At 35.0% G+C, this 17,916-nt stretch overlaps 1 protein-coding gene across 1 annotated transcript; it reads left to right on the top strand.

Moving 5' to 3' along the window:
- Window positions 1-7,803: 7,803 nt before the first annotated feature.
- LOC112705020 (uncharacterized) lies at window positions 7,804-9,046 on the top strand. The gene is made up of 3 exons (XM_025755881.2): window positions 7,804-8,323; window positions 8,434-8,805; window positions 8,895-9,046. Exons 1-3 carry the CDS (start codon window positions 7,804-7,806, stop codon window positions 9,044-9,046), a joined length of 1,044 nt encoding a protein of 347 aa, XP_025611666.2.
- The last annotated feature ends 8,870 nt before the right edge of the window (window positions 9,047-17,916 follow it).

The raw sequence follows: 17,916 nt of genomic DNA, 5'->3' as shown, positions 1-17,916 counted from the left end.
CTTAACGTAACATTAAAAACGGATTTTTGTTTTGAATAGGTCATCATTCAAAGCCCAAACGATTAATTAATCTTAAATGAGACATTATTATAGTAGCAATAATTTGGGAACTAAGTGACGATAGAATTGATGTTCAACTAACCAACAATTTATGTTCAGATTAGTTGATGTGTGTGTGTGTGACACTGCTGCAGTGAATACGACCAAGAAAGTCACAATAAGCAAATTAAAGTTAACTGAGCTTATTGACTCTTCACCGTGCCACCGTCAGTGTAGTTGAGTCGCCGGCGGCTACAACTATCGTCAATTCACCACTCTCTAGCTAGTCATCGTTGCCATTATTATTGTTTTAATCGCTAATTAACAACCTTAATTAAATTAATAATATTAGAATATAATTAGGATCAATTAGGATCGATTAGTATTATTTAGTATACCTAAATATTTATTATAGGAATTACAATTCTCTTAGTACCTATAAATACTCTTTTATATTATATCATTTCAGACAACATAAATAAACAACTTGAATACACACAAATCATTTTTTCAATTTAATCTCTTGTTTCTAACAAATAACATCCACTATTGTTCTTTGAAGTGTGTCATAGATGCAATAGTGACTGACTAACTCGTAAGCTTCAAGTCTTCAACGAATCCAATTGGCCAATTGGTAGCAATTAGTTAAAAGCTGACGTCACCACGGACGCATGCATAATTGCATATTGCATTGCATATATATCTAATAAGATTGGGCGATTATGAAACAAGAATGCGACGGTTATAATTATTGGAGGCTTGTGCGGGTAATACTTTTCAAGTTTTGTGGAGTATATTTATGTTAAGCAAAAGTTGTATGTACATATAGAGCCGTTCAAAAATAATTGAAATTTGCAAGTTGGCTGCGGGGAATCCTAAAAAGGCGAATTAAGTTCTTAAAAATATGGCTCTTTTTGAAGCAAATCAATTTAGCTTGTTTTAAATAACTCGCGAATTATGCGAATTTGAGTCTCGGAGTTTTAATAGATCGTTTTTAGTTTTTTTATATTTTATTTTAAGAAAATAATATAAATATAACAATTTTACTTTTAAAGTTCATATGAAAATATATGAATGTGTAATAAAAATTTGTATAAATGTCTAGACAAAGTTCTTTAAATTCTTTTTCCACTTAAGAAACTAGATTTTTTTAATATTTTTTAATAAATAAATAAATAAATAAAATATGAGTTAGTATTTGTTTAATTCGTTAGCTCAATCATTTTTTGGCTCATAAGGTAGGCTAATTTGATTTTTCATTTTTGCTTCGTCGCTTATGACAAGTTGATTGAATTCACTATTTACAGGTTTATTTGACAACTTTACTTGTACAATTATTTATTTACTTTTTTAGATAAAGATAGGTATTTATTTTATTTCACTAGAAATAAATGGGTGATCCACACTTGCACAACAAAACATATCAAATTGAAAATCTTCCAAAACAAATGGATATAAGGAGGCTCATTTTTTTTAATATTGGAGTCCCTTTAGTGTTATTCCCCGTTATGATGTGAATTCGTATTTTACTTGAATATTGGTTAAAGGCAGAAATCGCTGCTAGTAATTTGTGGAGGAATGAAAAATAATAAAGAAAAGCTAGAAAATGAAAGGAGTGATTACTGCACAGTTGTAGAGAGTTTTTTTTAATAAAACAAAATGGAGGGGCGAATTGATAGATAGTGGGGGTGACTTGACGTATAAAGGGGGCGATTTGTTCAAAAAAAAAAAAAAAGAATTGCAGCGGCTACAAATAAAGTCTCAGCCAGGCTTCACATTCATCTTCCTCGTCTTGTTCTTCTTCTTCCTACTCTACGTCTCTGTTTTTTTTTTTCATTCATCTGAAGGTGTAAAATTTATATGTGAGAATCCATGTGATATTATTGTTCCTTTCACCATATTATTTGAAGAAGTAAAATGTATAATTTGTGAAAGGATAGATCCTCATATATTGAAAAGAGTGACTAGTATTGTGTATAAATATCCTGTAATAGTATTTGGAGGATTCATACAGTTCGAGATGAAGTATGTCATTGATGAAGCAACGATGCAAGAAATGTTTTCAATATATCACGAAAGTTGACCACAAGACTTTGTCATCGAGCAATACGTTGAGTTCGAACACTTGACTTATGGTGTTGAAGAGGACGATGGAGACATGGATTGGGAAGACTACAATAGTGAAGGCGAAGATGAATTTGAAGGCAACTATGAAATAGATGATCTAAACATAGATGGAGACGGTGTTGATTGCATTAATGAGCCAGATGTAAAAAAAGTGGCAAATGTCCTAGCAAGCCAACATCCATTTGGGGAGCTGTCTTTTATGCACCCTTTGGACCTTGCAGCGTTGAATGCACCAGAGTTTCCTGAGTATGTGACTGCTGGTATGTGAATATGATATTAAGAGAGTAGATATATTTTCTTTACTATGAGATGATGATTCTACCGTGGTTGGTAAATCATATTGTTTAATTGCTTTTTGTGGTATTGTTGCAGAAACCACCTATTATTGCAGATGACAAATTTGTTATTGGGATGGAATTCAGTTCCAGAGAAATTGTGGATGCAGCCATCAAAGACTATATAATTCGTAGAGGAGTTCACTACCGGGTATACGCGTCTGAACCAATGACATTTTATGCCAAATATGTACAATATGGCAACAATTGTGATTGGCTTATCAGGGTAAGTTTGATCCGAAAGAAATATTGTTGGGAAATAAGACGTTATAACGGTAGCCACACTTGTACCAGATCTACCATTTCTCAAGACCACTACAAGTTGAACTCAGACATAATCGCCAAGGTTCTGAAAATCGGACCGGCCAGTTCAACCGGGTTAGCTGAAAACTGGTCATTTGGTCAATCCGGTCCACCTCTAAAATTGTGCTGCAAAAAACCGGTAAAAAAATTGATCAAACCGACAGTTAACAACTGAATCGTCCGAACCGGCCAGGATTTTGAAAGTGTCGGTTTTCAAAATCCACCAAAACGGCATCGCTTTGATGCTTTAAAAAAAATTAAATGGCTGAAGGCCTGAAGCTAAAACGTGAAACCCAAAACCCTCCTCTTCCGTTTCTTCCTTCTCTCACTCAAAAAACCCTAATTTGTCCTCTGATCCCCTTAGCCCTCACTCCCTCTCTTCTCTTCAAAGTTTCAACAGCCACCAGCCCACCACCCACTAGCCACCATTTGGAACCCATCACTCACACTCGTCGCCTAACCCTTCTCCTCGCTGTGGGTGCCATCGTCGCTGGTGGAAAAGTCTGCTCAGCCATCTTCTTGACGTTCCTCCTCTCCTGGCGTCGACGTCGCGAAGGATTGCAGGGTCCGTCGGTCATTGTTCGAGCTCTCCCTCTGGCTCTTTCTGTTTGAGCTCACTTCCCTTCTTGTCGCTGTCACTTTCGATTCCGTCGTCGCCATCACTTCCTTTCTCCCTTGCTGCTGGTACTTCAATTTATTTTTGCTTGTTTTCTCAATTTTTTAATAATACTGATTCTGTGATTCTGAGTGGTTAGGTTTACTATTTTGAGTTATTGAGTTAGAATAATACTGATTTTGTGATTGCTGGGATTAATATCCTGAATTACTGCTGCTTGTTTGAGTTAATTTTGTTTATGGTTAATTTTGTTAGTTTCTGATTTTCTGATTTGAAAGATGCAATTACAAAATGATTTTCTGAATTAAATTCATTTCATACAATACAAATATATGTTAATGTTGGATTTTTTTGGTAGAACATTATGTTTGTTATTTTTATGCATTTTGATTTTGTTTAGTGATCAATTTTGTTAATATATGTTTGTTATTTTCTGAATTTGGGTAATTTTGTGTTGTGTACTGTTGTGAGAATTGAGACTAATTGATTATGGAGGGTGATTTGTTTAAATTTGTGTAAATTGTGTTGTTTTGTTTTGTTTGGATGGTGCAAGCTGAAATTGCAGGAGCATTTGCAGTACTACATTGATTACCCTGAGGAGATAAGCAAGCTTGCCAAGGTTTAGAATTAGACTTTGAAAAATTAACATAGTACTTAAACATCATAAATGAGGCTGCTATATTAGTTTAGTTAGCAACTTTTTCAAACTTCTCAAACTCATGCTGTTATAGTGTTGATATTTTAACTAGTTTTGATTAAGCATGTCAGATTTGGATCCGAGGTATTATCAGTTATATATTCTAGTTCTTTTTGAATTTCAAGTCATTGTAGAAATGTGAGAACTTTGTTTCAATTAGATATGCATTTTTCTTTTTCCTATAGTATTTGTTGATCTGGTTTTGAAACTTTAATTAAAATAAAAAAACATTAGTTATGCATGTAGCTTAATCAATTAATTTAGTAAAAAGGAAGCCTTTGGAGGAATAGAGCCAGGGGGAGCAAGGGGAATTTCGTATATTTAAAATTATATATTAAATTTTTATATAATTTAATTAATTTTAATGTATATTTAATTATACCGGTTCAACCACGGTTCGACTCCAGTTGGACCATTAAACCACTGAACCTGTCACTTGACCGGTTCAATGACCGGTCCGATTCTTGCAACCTTGACAATCGCAGAAGCGATAAAGCCATTAATTAAAGCTGACCCATCTCTGAAAGTTTGATCTGAGATTGCAGATGTGCAAGCAAAGTTCAATTACATCGTGAGCTATCGCAAAGCATGGTTGTAAAAACAAAAAGTAGTGGAGAAGATTTTTTGCGGTTGGGAGGCCTTATATGAGGCTCTGCCAACATGGTTTGAAGCTATGTGTAATAAAGAACCATAAGCAGCTGTGCAGTTTGAAACATTGCTTGATTATCGAGGAGATGAGTTGGCTCAGGATACCTGGGTATTACAGCGTGTGTTCTGGAGTTTTTACCCTTGTATTAGAGCATCCAGACATTGCAAACCAGTTGTGCAGGTAGATGGCATACACTTATATGAAAAATACAAGGGAGTTCTGATGGTTGTAGTATCACAGGATGGCAACAAAAATATTGTGCCTATTGCCTTTGCCATTGTCGAATGGGAGACAACTGATGCATTGTACTTTTTCCTTTCTAATTTGAGAAGATATGTCGTGACTCGGGATGGTGTGAGTCTTATTTCTGATTGTCATGAGTCCATTACTTCAGCCATAGCATGTAGCAATGGAGCATGGGATCCTCTGAGAGCTATCCACATGCATTGTATTAGGCACATAGCAGCAAACTTTTTGAGAAAGTTCAAGGCACCGTACTTGCAAAATCTTATTGTCAACATAGGTAAATAAAATTATAGAATTTTGAATCTTTTTCATTGTGTGTAAATGCCTTAGTAGATGGATCCCCAGAATGCCCGGACATCGACGGCATGTGAAGTCCAGAATCTAAAGACATATGGCCAGGCACCATTTCAAATGGCCTATTGTCTTGAGGTTGGAAGACTTGACTTTCATCTGGATAATTGCCCCAATGTGATTGATCTGTGTCATCAAGAAACCTCCAAATTTGGTTCATGGTGGCTTGATCCTCTTCAAAGATAAACAACTGTTGTTGGTCCACTTGGTTAAAAGCAATGTTCTGAAAATCGGACCGGTTCAACCCGGTTAACCAGAAACCAATCACCTAACCAGTCCGGTCCACCTCTAAAACCGTCCTGCAAAAAACCGGTGAAAAAACCGGTCAGCGGTTAACCGGCGAACCGAGCGAACCGGCCCAGTTTTTATAGGTGCCGGTTTTTCCCGCTGCTAGTAAAACGACGTCGTTTGTTAAAAAAAAAAAAGATGAAGAACGCATGACTTGCAGGCTGCCACTCCAAAATTGAAAATCCAAAATTCCTAATCTCTATTCTCCAAAATATTCGAAGAAATGAAGACTGAAGACTGAAGACTGAAGAAACCTCCACTGCCACTCCCAACCATCAGCTCCACTCCCAATCTATTCTCCACTCTCCAAAATTGAAGCAGCTTCTGCATACAACGAATCATAGGACGCCGTGAAGAACACTCGACGTTCGGCCACGTTCGCACACCGTCGCGCACCTGGGTTTCTAGGTTTCTCCATTTCTGGCTTTTAGGTTTCTCCGTTTCTGGCTTCTGGGTTTCTCTGTTTCTGGCTTCTTGGTTTCTGGGTTTCTTGGTTTGTGGCTTCTGTTCGTGCTGTGTTGTTTTCTGGCTTTTCTTCGTTCTTCTCTTGAGGTAAGATCTGGGTTTCTGGCGTCTGTTCAGTGTATACTGTTTCAATTTTTTTTTCTGGCTTCTATTCTTCTATTTTTTTATATGATTAATCAAATGTGGAATAAATTTGTTGTATACTTGTATGTTGGATTTGAGAATAAAATTGATGCATGTTGAAATTAAAAATTATGTTCTGCTCTGTTCTTCAATTTTTTTTTTTTGAATCTTTTCAAGTCTGCTCTGTTTAGTTTTTTTATTTTGTCGATTCTGCTATATTGAATGCATATAAAATTATAAATTGTATGTACTATGAACTATGAATTGATATATTGGTCTGGATTCTGGGTTGCTGGCATTCTAAATTTAGATGGAATAGTCACAAAATGATCAACAACAATAACATAATGCTGGACAAGAATCTCAGACAGCTTCCTCTCGAGGAAAATCTGACCCGACTTGGGAATATTTCACTGTGAAATATGATAAAAATAATAAGGCACAATATACATGTATTTTTTGTTTGAACACTTATAATGGAGGGGGGATATATAGGATGAAATATCATCTTGCGAAAATTTCTGGACAAATCAAAGTATGTAGCAAAGTAACTGAAGAAGTTGAACTTCAATTCAAAAGGATTCAGATGGAAAACAAGAAAAATAAGATGGAGAAAAGAAAATTTGAGGAGGAGGCTTATGGTGGGAAAGCACATGCACAAGAGGCTGAATCGCCTAACCCTATACAAGTTGTTGTTCCTACAACAACGGGAGACAAAGGAAAGAGAAGAGTTGTAGTAGCTACATAAATTGGAAGTTACTTTAAAGAAAGAACTACTCCAGGATCTCAACCGACTTTGAGAAGTGTTTTGGCTAGCAAAGAAATTGTGCACAAGGCTAAGTTGGGACTTGCCAAATGGATTGTTGATGCATGTATTCCTTTCAATGCAATTCAATCACCTTACTTTCAACCTGCATTGGATGGTGTTGCTGCAATTAGACCTGGTTTTAAGGGACCGTCATATGATAAAATGAGAGTTCATTTGCTGGTTGATCTTAAGAGAGAGTGTCAGTTGCTGGTTGAAAAGTATAGGAGCTCATGGAAAATCACGGGTTGTACACTGATGGCAGATGGGTGGACTGATCAAAGGCAACGAACTTTAATTAACTTTCTAGTTTATTGTCCTGCTGGTATGTCGTTTGTTAAGACTGTTGATGCTTCTGATGTGATAAAAATTGACAATGCATTGTTTAATTTGTTTGCTGATGTTATTGAGTGGGTTGGGCCTAGTAACATTGTGCATGTGGTCACTGATAATGCTGCTAATTATGTATCTGCTGGAAAACTTATTCATGAAAAATACCCAAATATATTTTGGTCTCCCTGTGCTGCCCATTGTATCAATCTTATATTGAAAGATATTGCAAGTATTCCTCATTTATCTGACCTTGCTTTCCGTGCTTCAAAAGTGACTGTATTTGTCTACAATCATATGATCTTATTGTCTTGGCTTAGAAAAAGAAAAAGTTGGACAGAAATTGTTTGACCAGGAGTCACACATTTTGCCACTGTTTTTATTACTTTGAAAAGTATATATGATCACAAGGTAGATTTACAGACATTGATGGTAGACCAATATTTTACTTCTCATAAGTTATCCAAAAGTGCTAATGGAAAGATGGTTAGTTCAATTGTCTTGAACAGTAAATTTTGGCAAGACTGTCTTACCACTGTGAAAATTGTTGGTCCTTTTATTAAGTTGTTGAGGCTTGTTGATGCTGATGAAAAACCCTCTTTGAGAATCGTGTATGAAGGCATGCAAAGAGAAAAAAAGGCTATCAAGACCATGTTCAGAAATCGGAAAGCTGCTTATATGCCATACACGAGTATCTTGAAAATAAGTTGGGATAAGCATTTGAAGCGTGATCTCCATGCGGCAGCGTACTTTTTAAATCCGGGCATTTTCTACAGTGAGGGTTTTGTTGAGAAGGCAAATGTTTTGAGATCTTTACTTGATTTGCTTGATGTTGAAACACTTTGTGATGACTCAGTTGCTGCAATGCAAGAGATACAGCTGTATCGAGATTGTAAAGAAAGTTTTGGGAGGAAAAGTGCTAAGAGAGCGGCATCAAGACTCGAACCTAGTAAGTTATTTGACTTATTTCATATCCAAGTTTAGTTTAGTATCAAAGTTTATTATGTTGGGTGATAATTGGTAAACATTAAAAAGTATTTGATTTTTATATCTACGTAGGTGAATGGTGGAGGCTACACGGTGGGAGTGCTCCTAATTTGCAAAAAATGGCAGTTTGTCTTCTTCATCAAACCTCTTCTTCATCTGGATGTGAGAGGAACTGGAGCCTTTTTGAACAAATCCATTCAAAGAGGAGGAACCGATTAGAGCATCAAAGGTTAAGTGACATTGTTTATGTCACCTATAACCTACGCCTTCAATCTATGTTGCATCGAAAGAAGAGGAATTATGACCCAATTGACATTCAAAGCATTGACACAGTAGATTTTTGGGTAATGACAGATGAGGATGATCCTGAATTTACTAATGAAGATGTTGAAGGCATTGAAAGTTTAATATACACTGATAATGCTATGCCTTCGTATCCTAATGGTGAGTGACATAGCAAACTTTGTTTCCTTCCATAAAGATACATGTCATTAACATTGATTTCTTATTGAGTTTTCTTTCTATTTTATTAGATGGTGGAGACATGGAAGTTGAAGTGGATATGCCTGATGTTGTAATTCAATCCTCAAATACTTCTTTTGGTGGTATTTCTGAAGATGCTGGCTTTGGATTACCGATTTATGATGGAGACATCGGAACACTTAATGATGATTATGACTTCTGATGAGTAGTGTCTTTGTTTAGTTGAAGTATTGTTTGTTGAACATTGTTTTTTTTTTTGTTGCAAAACATTGTGTTTGTCATTTGTCATTTATGTGCGTTTTGAATATTGTCATTTGAAGTTGTTTATGGCCTTTTAATGATAAATTATGTATTGTTCATTTTGTGAAATTGTTAAATTTTGAATCTTATTAGTTTAAAATTATTGAATTTAACTTTTTAAAATTATGTATTCAATTTTTTATAATTTCACTCTATATTTAATTAAATCGGTTCAACCACGGTTCAACTACGATTGAACCATTAAACCAGTCACTTGACCGGTTCGATGACCGGTCCGGTTCTCACAACCTTGGTTAAAAGACAACATCTCAGGACCCTGTCAAACTTCTTGTTGTGGATGTGTTTGTGACTATGGATGTGGTGGTACTGATTGTTCACCAGGATTATTGACTGTGGCCAACAACAAGTGATTTGAAAATTGACATATGTACCAACTCATATAAAACTCATCCGCATCATAAGTAATGACCGGATTAAGATTAGTAAGTCGGCAATTAAATCAGTCCTGCCACATTGATATCCAATTATTGTACGCTACAATCCAATTCAAATTTTTTGGTCCAGTCAACACATTGTTATGCGCACCGCCAAGATCCCTTGCGGTGGCTCCCGGAATGCCTTGTTGCATACCGAACTATCTTGTCATCCTATCCATTGAATGCCACTCCACGCACTCAAATGAGACCAAAGGGACCATCGCATTCCAACATAATTTATCATGACAGATATCTGCCGACACCAGGTGGGAAGAAAGCCTGTTTTGATTGTATAAATCTCACACAAACTGCAACAACATGGAAAAAAATCACATTTTATCGAAAACAGATGCTAAGCATTATAAATGAACATTAAATGACAACTAAGTTAAGATATGAATCTATACCCTAACAACATCATCCATCGTGTCCAATAACTCCCTAAACCGTCATGTTGTCCAATTTCTATAATCATTCGACAGAGATGTCCAATCAACCACCTGTCGAAACACAGTTAAGTCAAAGGAAAAGCATGAATTTAGAAACTATGCACATTATACAAAGTAACACGTACCGGTAAGCTAGTGAAAACCGTGGAGTTTGAGGAATTGGAGCTAGTAAAGGCATCCGCTCCCAAGCCCATAATTGGAGGAGAAACTAAATTCCCTTATCCAGTGAAATTCACGGAGCAACAGTAAAAATTTTCAATGGACTCCGGTGCCAGAGTTATCACAAAACAAGGTTGTACTAAATAACATCATAATGTCAGCTTTTACATACCTTTGTATAGCAACAATATCAGTCAAGTCTACATTATTTTTATACCGCCTAAGCTAGGTCAACTTAATGAAACTTTTGCGACAATCCTTCCCTATGGGTGCATTTCCAAACTGATCCATGCACTCATCCACTAAGGAGGCTGTGACTACTTATCCTTAACCCTGAAACTGACATGCCATTGCTTCCAAGGCCAAGAATCATTACTACATCTTTTAAAATTACCGTATATTCACCAGTCAAAAGGTGCAAAGTATGTGTATCTAGATTCCATCTTTCAACCAATGCTGTTAACATTGCCAAGTACTCTTGTACTCTTCCAATATGAAATATGTGTTCAAACTCAGTCTCGTTTAAAAATTCAGTAGCAATTGAATCACATAATTCTAACACATTCAAATATTTGAGTTTCAATAATCTTAAACCCTGATCAACAAATAAAAAAAATATGATAAGAACTAAATTTAAAGTACGTATCTTTAATTTTTTTCATAATTGGAATAGAAATATAACTTAAAACAAACGAATTATAACTCTCACCTTTGGACTTTGAATGATTTGTGTTTGTTAATATTTAAATACAGTAACTACATATGTAAAAAATACTATTCCTAAATAAATTTAATAATTCATGTAATTAAACTTATTAAAAAACTAACCTTATAAAAAATTTCTATTTATTTATCGTTTTTTTTCTCAATAACAATTTATTTCCTTTTTAAAAAGACAGTGTTTCTATACAAATATACTAACGTAATAAAATATATTAAAATATTAAGATAATAAAAAAAACATTCATGCTTGTTATTAAAATTTAACAAGGCAACATAACAATAAAAATCATACCATCTATCTTCTAGTATTATTATCATTTATAATAGAATTATAACTTTTTAATAAACATATTTTAACGAATATTAGTAAATATACTAGCAAACGCTTTTAAACTTACTTTTAAAAAAAAATATTAATAATAGCTTTTAATATGTTCATTCTACACATATTATTATCGTTAGTATTCTTTTTTTTTAAATATTAATTACAACTTTTTGATATTCCACTCTTATTAATCACGTATTATTTTTGTTAGTTATACCTATATATATTACAAAATAAATTCAAGTACAGAATCTAAAATTTTAACTAATTATATCAACTTTATATTAACTCAAAATATTTTTTAAAATAATTTACTTTATATATTCTAACATTTAAAAATTAGAGCACTGATTATTTTACCAATATCTTAACTAAATTAAATTTTTAAACTACACTAACAAATTATAATATATTAACAATCTCTAAATAATATTAACTAATACGGTCAACACTAACACTAATTAAAATTAATATTAAATAAATTAACTTACATATATAAGATGATCTAGAAATTAAATAATGTGTTTTTCAGGTTTAATGAGATCATGAAGCACCATGTTTGCTTCGCTCTTCTAATATTGAAATTTTATTCTATTCCAGAGAAGCTTTCCTTAGAATCATTGTAAGAATCCGGTTTATGGTAAACATATTTTTTTGATTATTTTAAAATTTATTTCGCAAAATCTCGAATCACGCCCCAATAAAAAATAGTGAGGCTGACTCAATGGTAAAAAAAAAACGAAAATTAAAAAAAGAAAGAAAGAATAAATTAAAAATTAAAAAAAGGCCATTAATATAGTAATTAATCTCCTTAAGTCAAGTTTGACTAGTAAATAATAAATATTAGCTTACCATTAGTTTATTTTTCTCACTAGAAACTTTTAGAGTCGGGAATTCACTTTTAATGATGGTTTTGCGTGCGTCGAGAAAAATTCTAGTAACCAAAACCCTCGGAATCAGTGGTCAAAATAATTTCTACTCAACTAAATGTGCCTCAAGATTTATATTAGTTATCCATCCATGATTTTCTCTTTTAAGAATAAATATTAGCCATTAATTATTTTAGCGCACGATAAAAGTTACACGAACCGAATTTTTGACTAGTATTCTGCAAATGACTCCTAGAAACCCCAAATCTTCTTACTTGGTATCCAGGTAACTTGTATCTCCTTCTAAACCTCTAAGTCGAGACTATCTCAGCCTTTTATCGCCTCTTTGCTGTGCATTTAATCACGAGTAACTAACTGCGGTTAATTGTGGATAAGTTCGACATGCAAGCGCTGACTAAGCTTCCTCGTTTTCACGCTCCTTATTCATTAAAGCCCAGCCCATGACCATGAAAATTCCAGCCCTTTTTACCATCATAAATTTACTAAGACTTTGATTTTTTATTTAAGGAAGCATTTGCCACAAAATTCACAAAACACTTTACACATTTTTACACTCTTTTGACCAAATTCTTGAGAGAGAAAGATAGAAAATTCTTAAACTTGTTCTCTGCGCCCCGGCCACTATTTCAACTCTTCTTCCATTGTTCTTCATGTATTCTTCAAGGACTCAAACCATACAAGCACAAACTGTTGTCCGTTTTCTCTAATCCTTGCGTTTATACCAAAATTTTGGCTAGGTAAATCCTTGTTCTTCCTCTTTTTTTTTTCTATTTTAAATAGTAGCTATGATGAATTCTAACTCTTCTCCATCTATAGAGAACTCATCTTGAAGCACCCATGGAGCACGCCTAAGAAATTAGACAGATTCGAGCTCAAAGTGGTTGAATTTCGACGTTTTTGCGACACTTTTGGCCAAAAGCGAAGTTGCACCATCATCAATTGTGCTTCTGCCTTTGTGTGCACATTTTGTAGTGTGTGAAAGGTTTAATAACTGAATTACATAAGAGGTAAGGGTTAGGATTAGTTAGAGTATGGTTGTGCTTATTTTTGGTGTTCATATGAGCCACTTTGTGGTGATTTTGTGATTGATTCTTAATTCTGAAAATTCAGTCATGCTTCTATATTTTTGTGATATATGAAGCTTATTTGCCTCTGCTGGAAATTGTATGAAACTACTAAAATTATTTGGAATATTTAGGGTTTAAGTTTCAAGCCTTAAAAGTCACTAAAAGTGGATAAAAATGAAAAGTTACACCCCCAAAAATTCAGCCACTAAATGATCATGAAATTCACGTATAAAAGGGCTAAAAAGAGGTTAGAAAACTGATTTTTAATCCTATAGAACAAATGTGTAAAAGTAAAAGGGGTGTTATAGTCATTTTTGGGTAAAAAGAAAGTTAAAAATATAATTTAAATAAAAATAAATAAAATTCTGAACTTAGTATCATTAGGGATAAGATAGTAATTATATAAATTAGTTGAGACAAAATTATAATTATAATAAAATTTTGGGTCTAAATAAAAGTTTTAGTAAAAGTTAGAAGTAAAACGGTAAAAAGTGGTAACTAGAATAAGTAAATAAATTAATAAAAGATGAAATGATCTTTTAGGTCCCTAAGGGTAGAATTGATATTAATTAAAAATATTACGGATAATTTGGTCATAGAAAAATATTAGGATTAACCTGGTAACATTTTGACGGTAAATCAGGTTAAACAGTAAAACTATAGTACTTAGGGGCATATTAGTAATTTTAGGCATAAAGTCAAATTAAAAATAATTAATTAACTTAATGAAGGATAAGAAGTTCATTTAGAAAAAAATATGAGGGTAAAATATTGAAGTAATAACAATAGTGGTGAAAGCGTCACTAAAAGCCTAAAGAAAACTAGAAAAAGGAAGTTATGTATGAAAATGGAAAAATTGGAAATATACAAGAATTCCAAGGACAAAATGGTAAAATATGTGACAAGGTTGAGATATTTTTAAGAAAGAACCGGACACAAGTCTTATTTGAAAAGAAGGGCAGAGAAGTCCTTTAGGCTGCGTTTGTTTACAGAGACAGGACACTAGGACAGGGACACAGAGACACAAAATCGTATTTGGCAGAGGAGACATGGACAGAGACACTGAATTAGTGTATTTTGTGTCCATCCTGACAGAAAGGACACAAAGACACTAACAAGGGACACAACTTATTTTTTATTTTTTCTTTCATTATTCTTGTTAATTTTTCATAATTATATTTTTTATTATTATATTTTTCATCTCAAATTTTTTGAATAGAAAAAATGAGAATAAATTGAATTTTCATAATTTGTTCTAGTTTATCGCCAAACAAAATGCAAGAATACAAAATTTTGTGTCTCTGTCCATTAGTGTCTTGTCTTGTCCTGTTCTCAGTGTCTTGTCCTGTCCTGTTCTCGAAAACAAACGTAGCCTTAGAGATAAAGTTTATTGAGATGCGCTGCAAAAAAAGAACTGTAAACCCCAAGGTGCTAGAGGTTGTTTGGAGGCGGGTATTTACCCACTGATTACTAAAACAATGTTTTCCCTTTGTGCGTATATTATGGTGTCAAGCTTTGCGCCAATTGCCTATTGTCACGGACTGGTGGTATGCTTAACCACATCAACACGTATACACGGACGGACGCAATTGGGAAATCATATCTAGGACTAGTTCCTAGGTAACGTCGGATTGCGGGTAGTCAACCGACACACGAGCTCATGGCCTGCATAGGACTAGACATGCATCACACTTGGTTGATGCATTATCTATGTGTGGTTGCTTACTTGTACCTGTGATTGTATTTTGTCTCTGCTTCTTGTACTTTGTGTTTGTTTACTATTCTGCTATATACTTGTGCTTGTACTTGTTTGTGTGACTTACTGACCTAACAGCGCGAAGTCTTAGACTTAGGCTGCAGAACCCCATAGGATTTCTGTGTAGTATCCTGCTGGAAACCTTAGGTTTTCACCCATTACTTCCCCATTCTGCAAATACAAACCGGCGAGATCTTCTTTGAGTTTCCAGTCTTGGGACTAGCGAGCAACAGTAGCAGTACTGGAGGGTCAGAGTGACTTCTTTTACTTTCACGCAGCACTTCCGTGTTTCTTCAGCTACCTGGGATCAATGACCAGCAGTAGTTATAATAGTAGCACTAGTAGTAGTTGTCTTTGCCCTTGTTTTGTATAGACTTTTAGAGGGCTAGTTGCTTTTGTAAATACCTATATAAACAAGTTAGAATGAGTCCCAGACTATATGACTCTTGTGAGTTGAGGCCTGTTAGTATAAATATGGAGTCTGTAAATATTTTCATGAATAAACAACGACGTAACTTGGTGTGAATTATGATGTACTAAATGAGCCTTCGGACATATATGTATGATATTACTATGTTTTTTGTATTTTCTATACTTCATGTATATATTATCTATTTAACTATTATCTATTTCATTATATCTATATATCTGACACGCGATCTCGACTAGCGCTACAGGCTCATATGTATATATTTAATATAGGGTCGAAAGTCTCTAAGGAAAGCCGTGTAGCAGCGCCTGACGGCTAGCATTGGCCATGACATGCTAGATGCTGGGTCGTTACAAATGGTATCAGAGCAATTCATCCCTGGTAGAGCCTGGGGATGGACTGACCATGCTTCACCGCATGCTCTGCTTGTGTATTTCCATGCTGCTAGGGTGTCTCTAATGATACATTTTGCATGATGGTCTGTGAGCATTTATTTTCAAAATGTTAGCACTTAAACTGGATATATTAAGACTGATCACCTTAATGTTGATCGTTTTGTGTTAACATGACCTCAATGTCTGCAAACAGGCATAGCCCCCGTCAATCGAGTCTGAGTTCTGAGCCGACATTTGACCCAGCCGCCTTGTTGGAATCTATGAACGTAATGGCTGCAGCTGTGCGTAATTCCGTCGCTGCAACTAACAGAGCGGTGAAAAGAATGGAACGACAGCATGGGAACAGTAATGGGAATGGTAATGGAAACGAAAATGGATTGGAAAACAGCATACCCGAAGGGGATAGGCTAATGACTTTGGCATCTTTCCTTAAAGTTAATTCACCCAATTTCTCTGGAACCATCAACTCAACTGGGGCAGATGATTGGTTTTGTGCCATAGAACGGGCTCTGCAGGTGCAAAATGTCCCTAAAGAACAACAAGTGGAGTTCACCACTTATATGCTGAAGGGGGATGAACATCATTGGTGGCAGGGAATGAGCCAGTTGTTGGAACAAGGAGGCGTTGAGATCACTTGGGTGACTTTCACATTGAGTTCTACAAGAAGTATTTCCCTCCATCTGCCCGCACTGCCAAGGAGTTGGAATTTCTGTAGTTAAGATAGGAAAGCATGACGGTGGATGAGTACACCCAGATATTCGAGGACTTATGTCAATTTTCGAAGTTTTGCCAGGAAAATCTTGCAAAATATGAGGAGTGGAAGTGTATTAAATATGAGGGAGGTCTCAGGGAGGAGATGTTAGCCTTAGTGGGTCCAATGGAGATCAGGAACTTTGCTAAATTAGTCAATAAGAGTTAACTGGCAGAGAAATGTTCAAAGAAGCTGGCAGTTGCACGAGCAAATCATCGAGAGGCTGCACAATATAGTTTCGATCGGAGACTAGCCCCTCAGGGTAGAGATTTCAAATCTAACGGACAACAACAGCACTGGAACCGACCTAGAGGTGACCTTCCCATTCGTTTCAATGGTAATAACAATAATCATAATCTAGGATGGGTACAGGGAGACCTCAATAAACTCAAGATGACCTCATATGCCCGAAGTGTGGAAAAGATCATGGCGGGAGGCCTTGCCGGTTTGGTACAAATATATGTTACTACTGCAATAATGAGGGACATCTGGTAAGGAACTGCCGCAAGAGGATTTCAGATAGGGCCTCTAGACCCCATCAACAGAGTAGAGTTTTACCGTGACTACTAACAAGCGCCACTAGATCCAGTCACTTCGCTTGAGGTGAGTGTTATACTAATTAAGAACCTTAACCATAACACAAGATATGGATGTCATTATAATTTCATGTGCATAGTTGAAATTTGAGGGCAAAATTTTCTTTAAGGAGGGTAGAATGTAAGAATCGGTTTTCGATAAACAGATTTTTCTGGATATTTTAAAATTTATTTCACAAAATCTCGAATCACGCCCCAATAAGAAATAGTGAGGCCGACCCAATGGTAAAAAAAACGAAAATTAAAAAAAGAAAAAAAATTAAAAATTAAAAAAAAGGCCATTAATATGGTCAAAATTAACTTTATGAGGGTAATTAATTCCCCTAAGTCAAATTTGACTAGTAAATAATAAATATTAGCTTACCATTGATTTATTTTTTTCACTAGAAACTTTTTGAGCTGAGAATTCACTTTTAATGACAGTTATGCATGCGTCGAGAAAAACTCTAGTAACCGAAAACCTCGAAATCAATGGTCAAAATAATTTCTTCCCAACTAAATGTGCCTCAAGATTTATATTAGTCATCCATCCATGATTTACTCTTTTAAGAATAAATATTAGCCATTAATTATTTTAGCGCACAGTAAAAGTTACCTGAACTGAAGTTTTTACTAATACTCCGCAAATGACTCCTAGAGACCCCAAATCTTCTTACATGGCATCCAAGTAACTTGTATCTCCTTCCCAACCTCTAGGCCGAGACTATCTCAGCTTTTCACCCCTCTCTGCTATGCATTTAACCTTGAGTAACTAACTGCGGTTAATTGTGGATAAGTTCGATATGCAAGCGCTG

Source organism: Arachis hypogaea, chromosome 8 (assembly GCF_003086295.3).
Source record: "Arachis hypogaea cultivar Tifrunner chromosome 8, arahy.Tifrunner.gnm2.J5K5, whole genome shotgun sequence".
Lineage (NCBI taxonomy): Eukaryota > Viridiplantae > Streptophyta > Magnoliopsida > Fabales > Fabaceae > Arachis > Arachis hypogaea.
The sequence above is the reverse complement of the archived record's forward strand: the minus strand, read 5'-3'. Positions and strand labels throughout refer to the sequence as shown.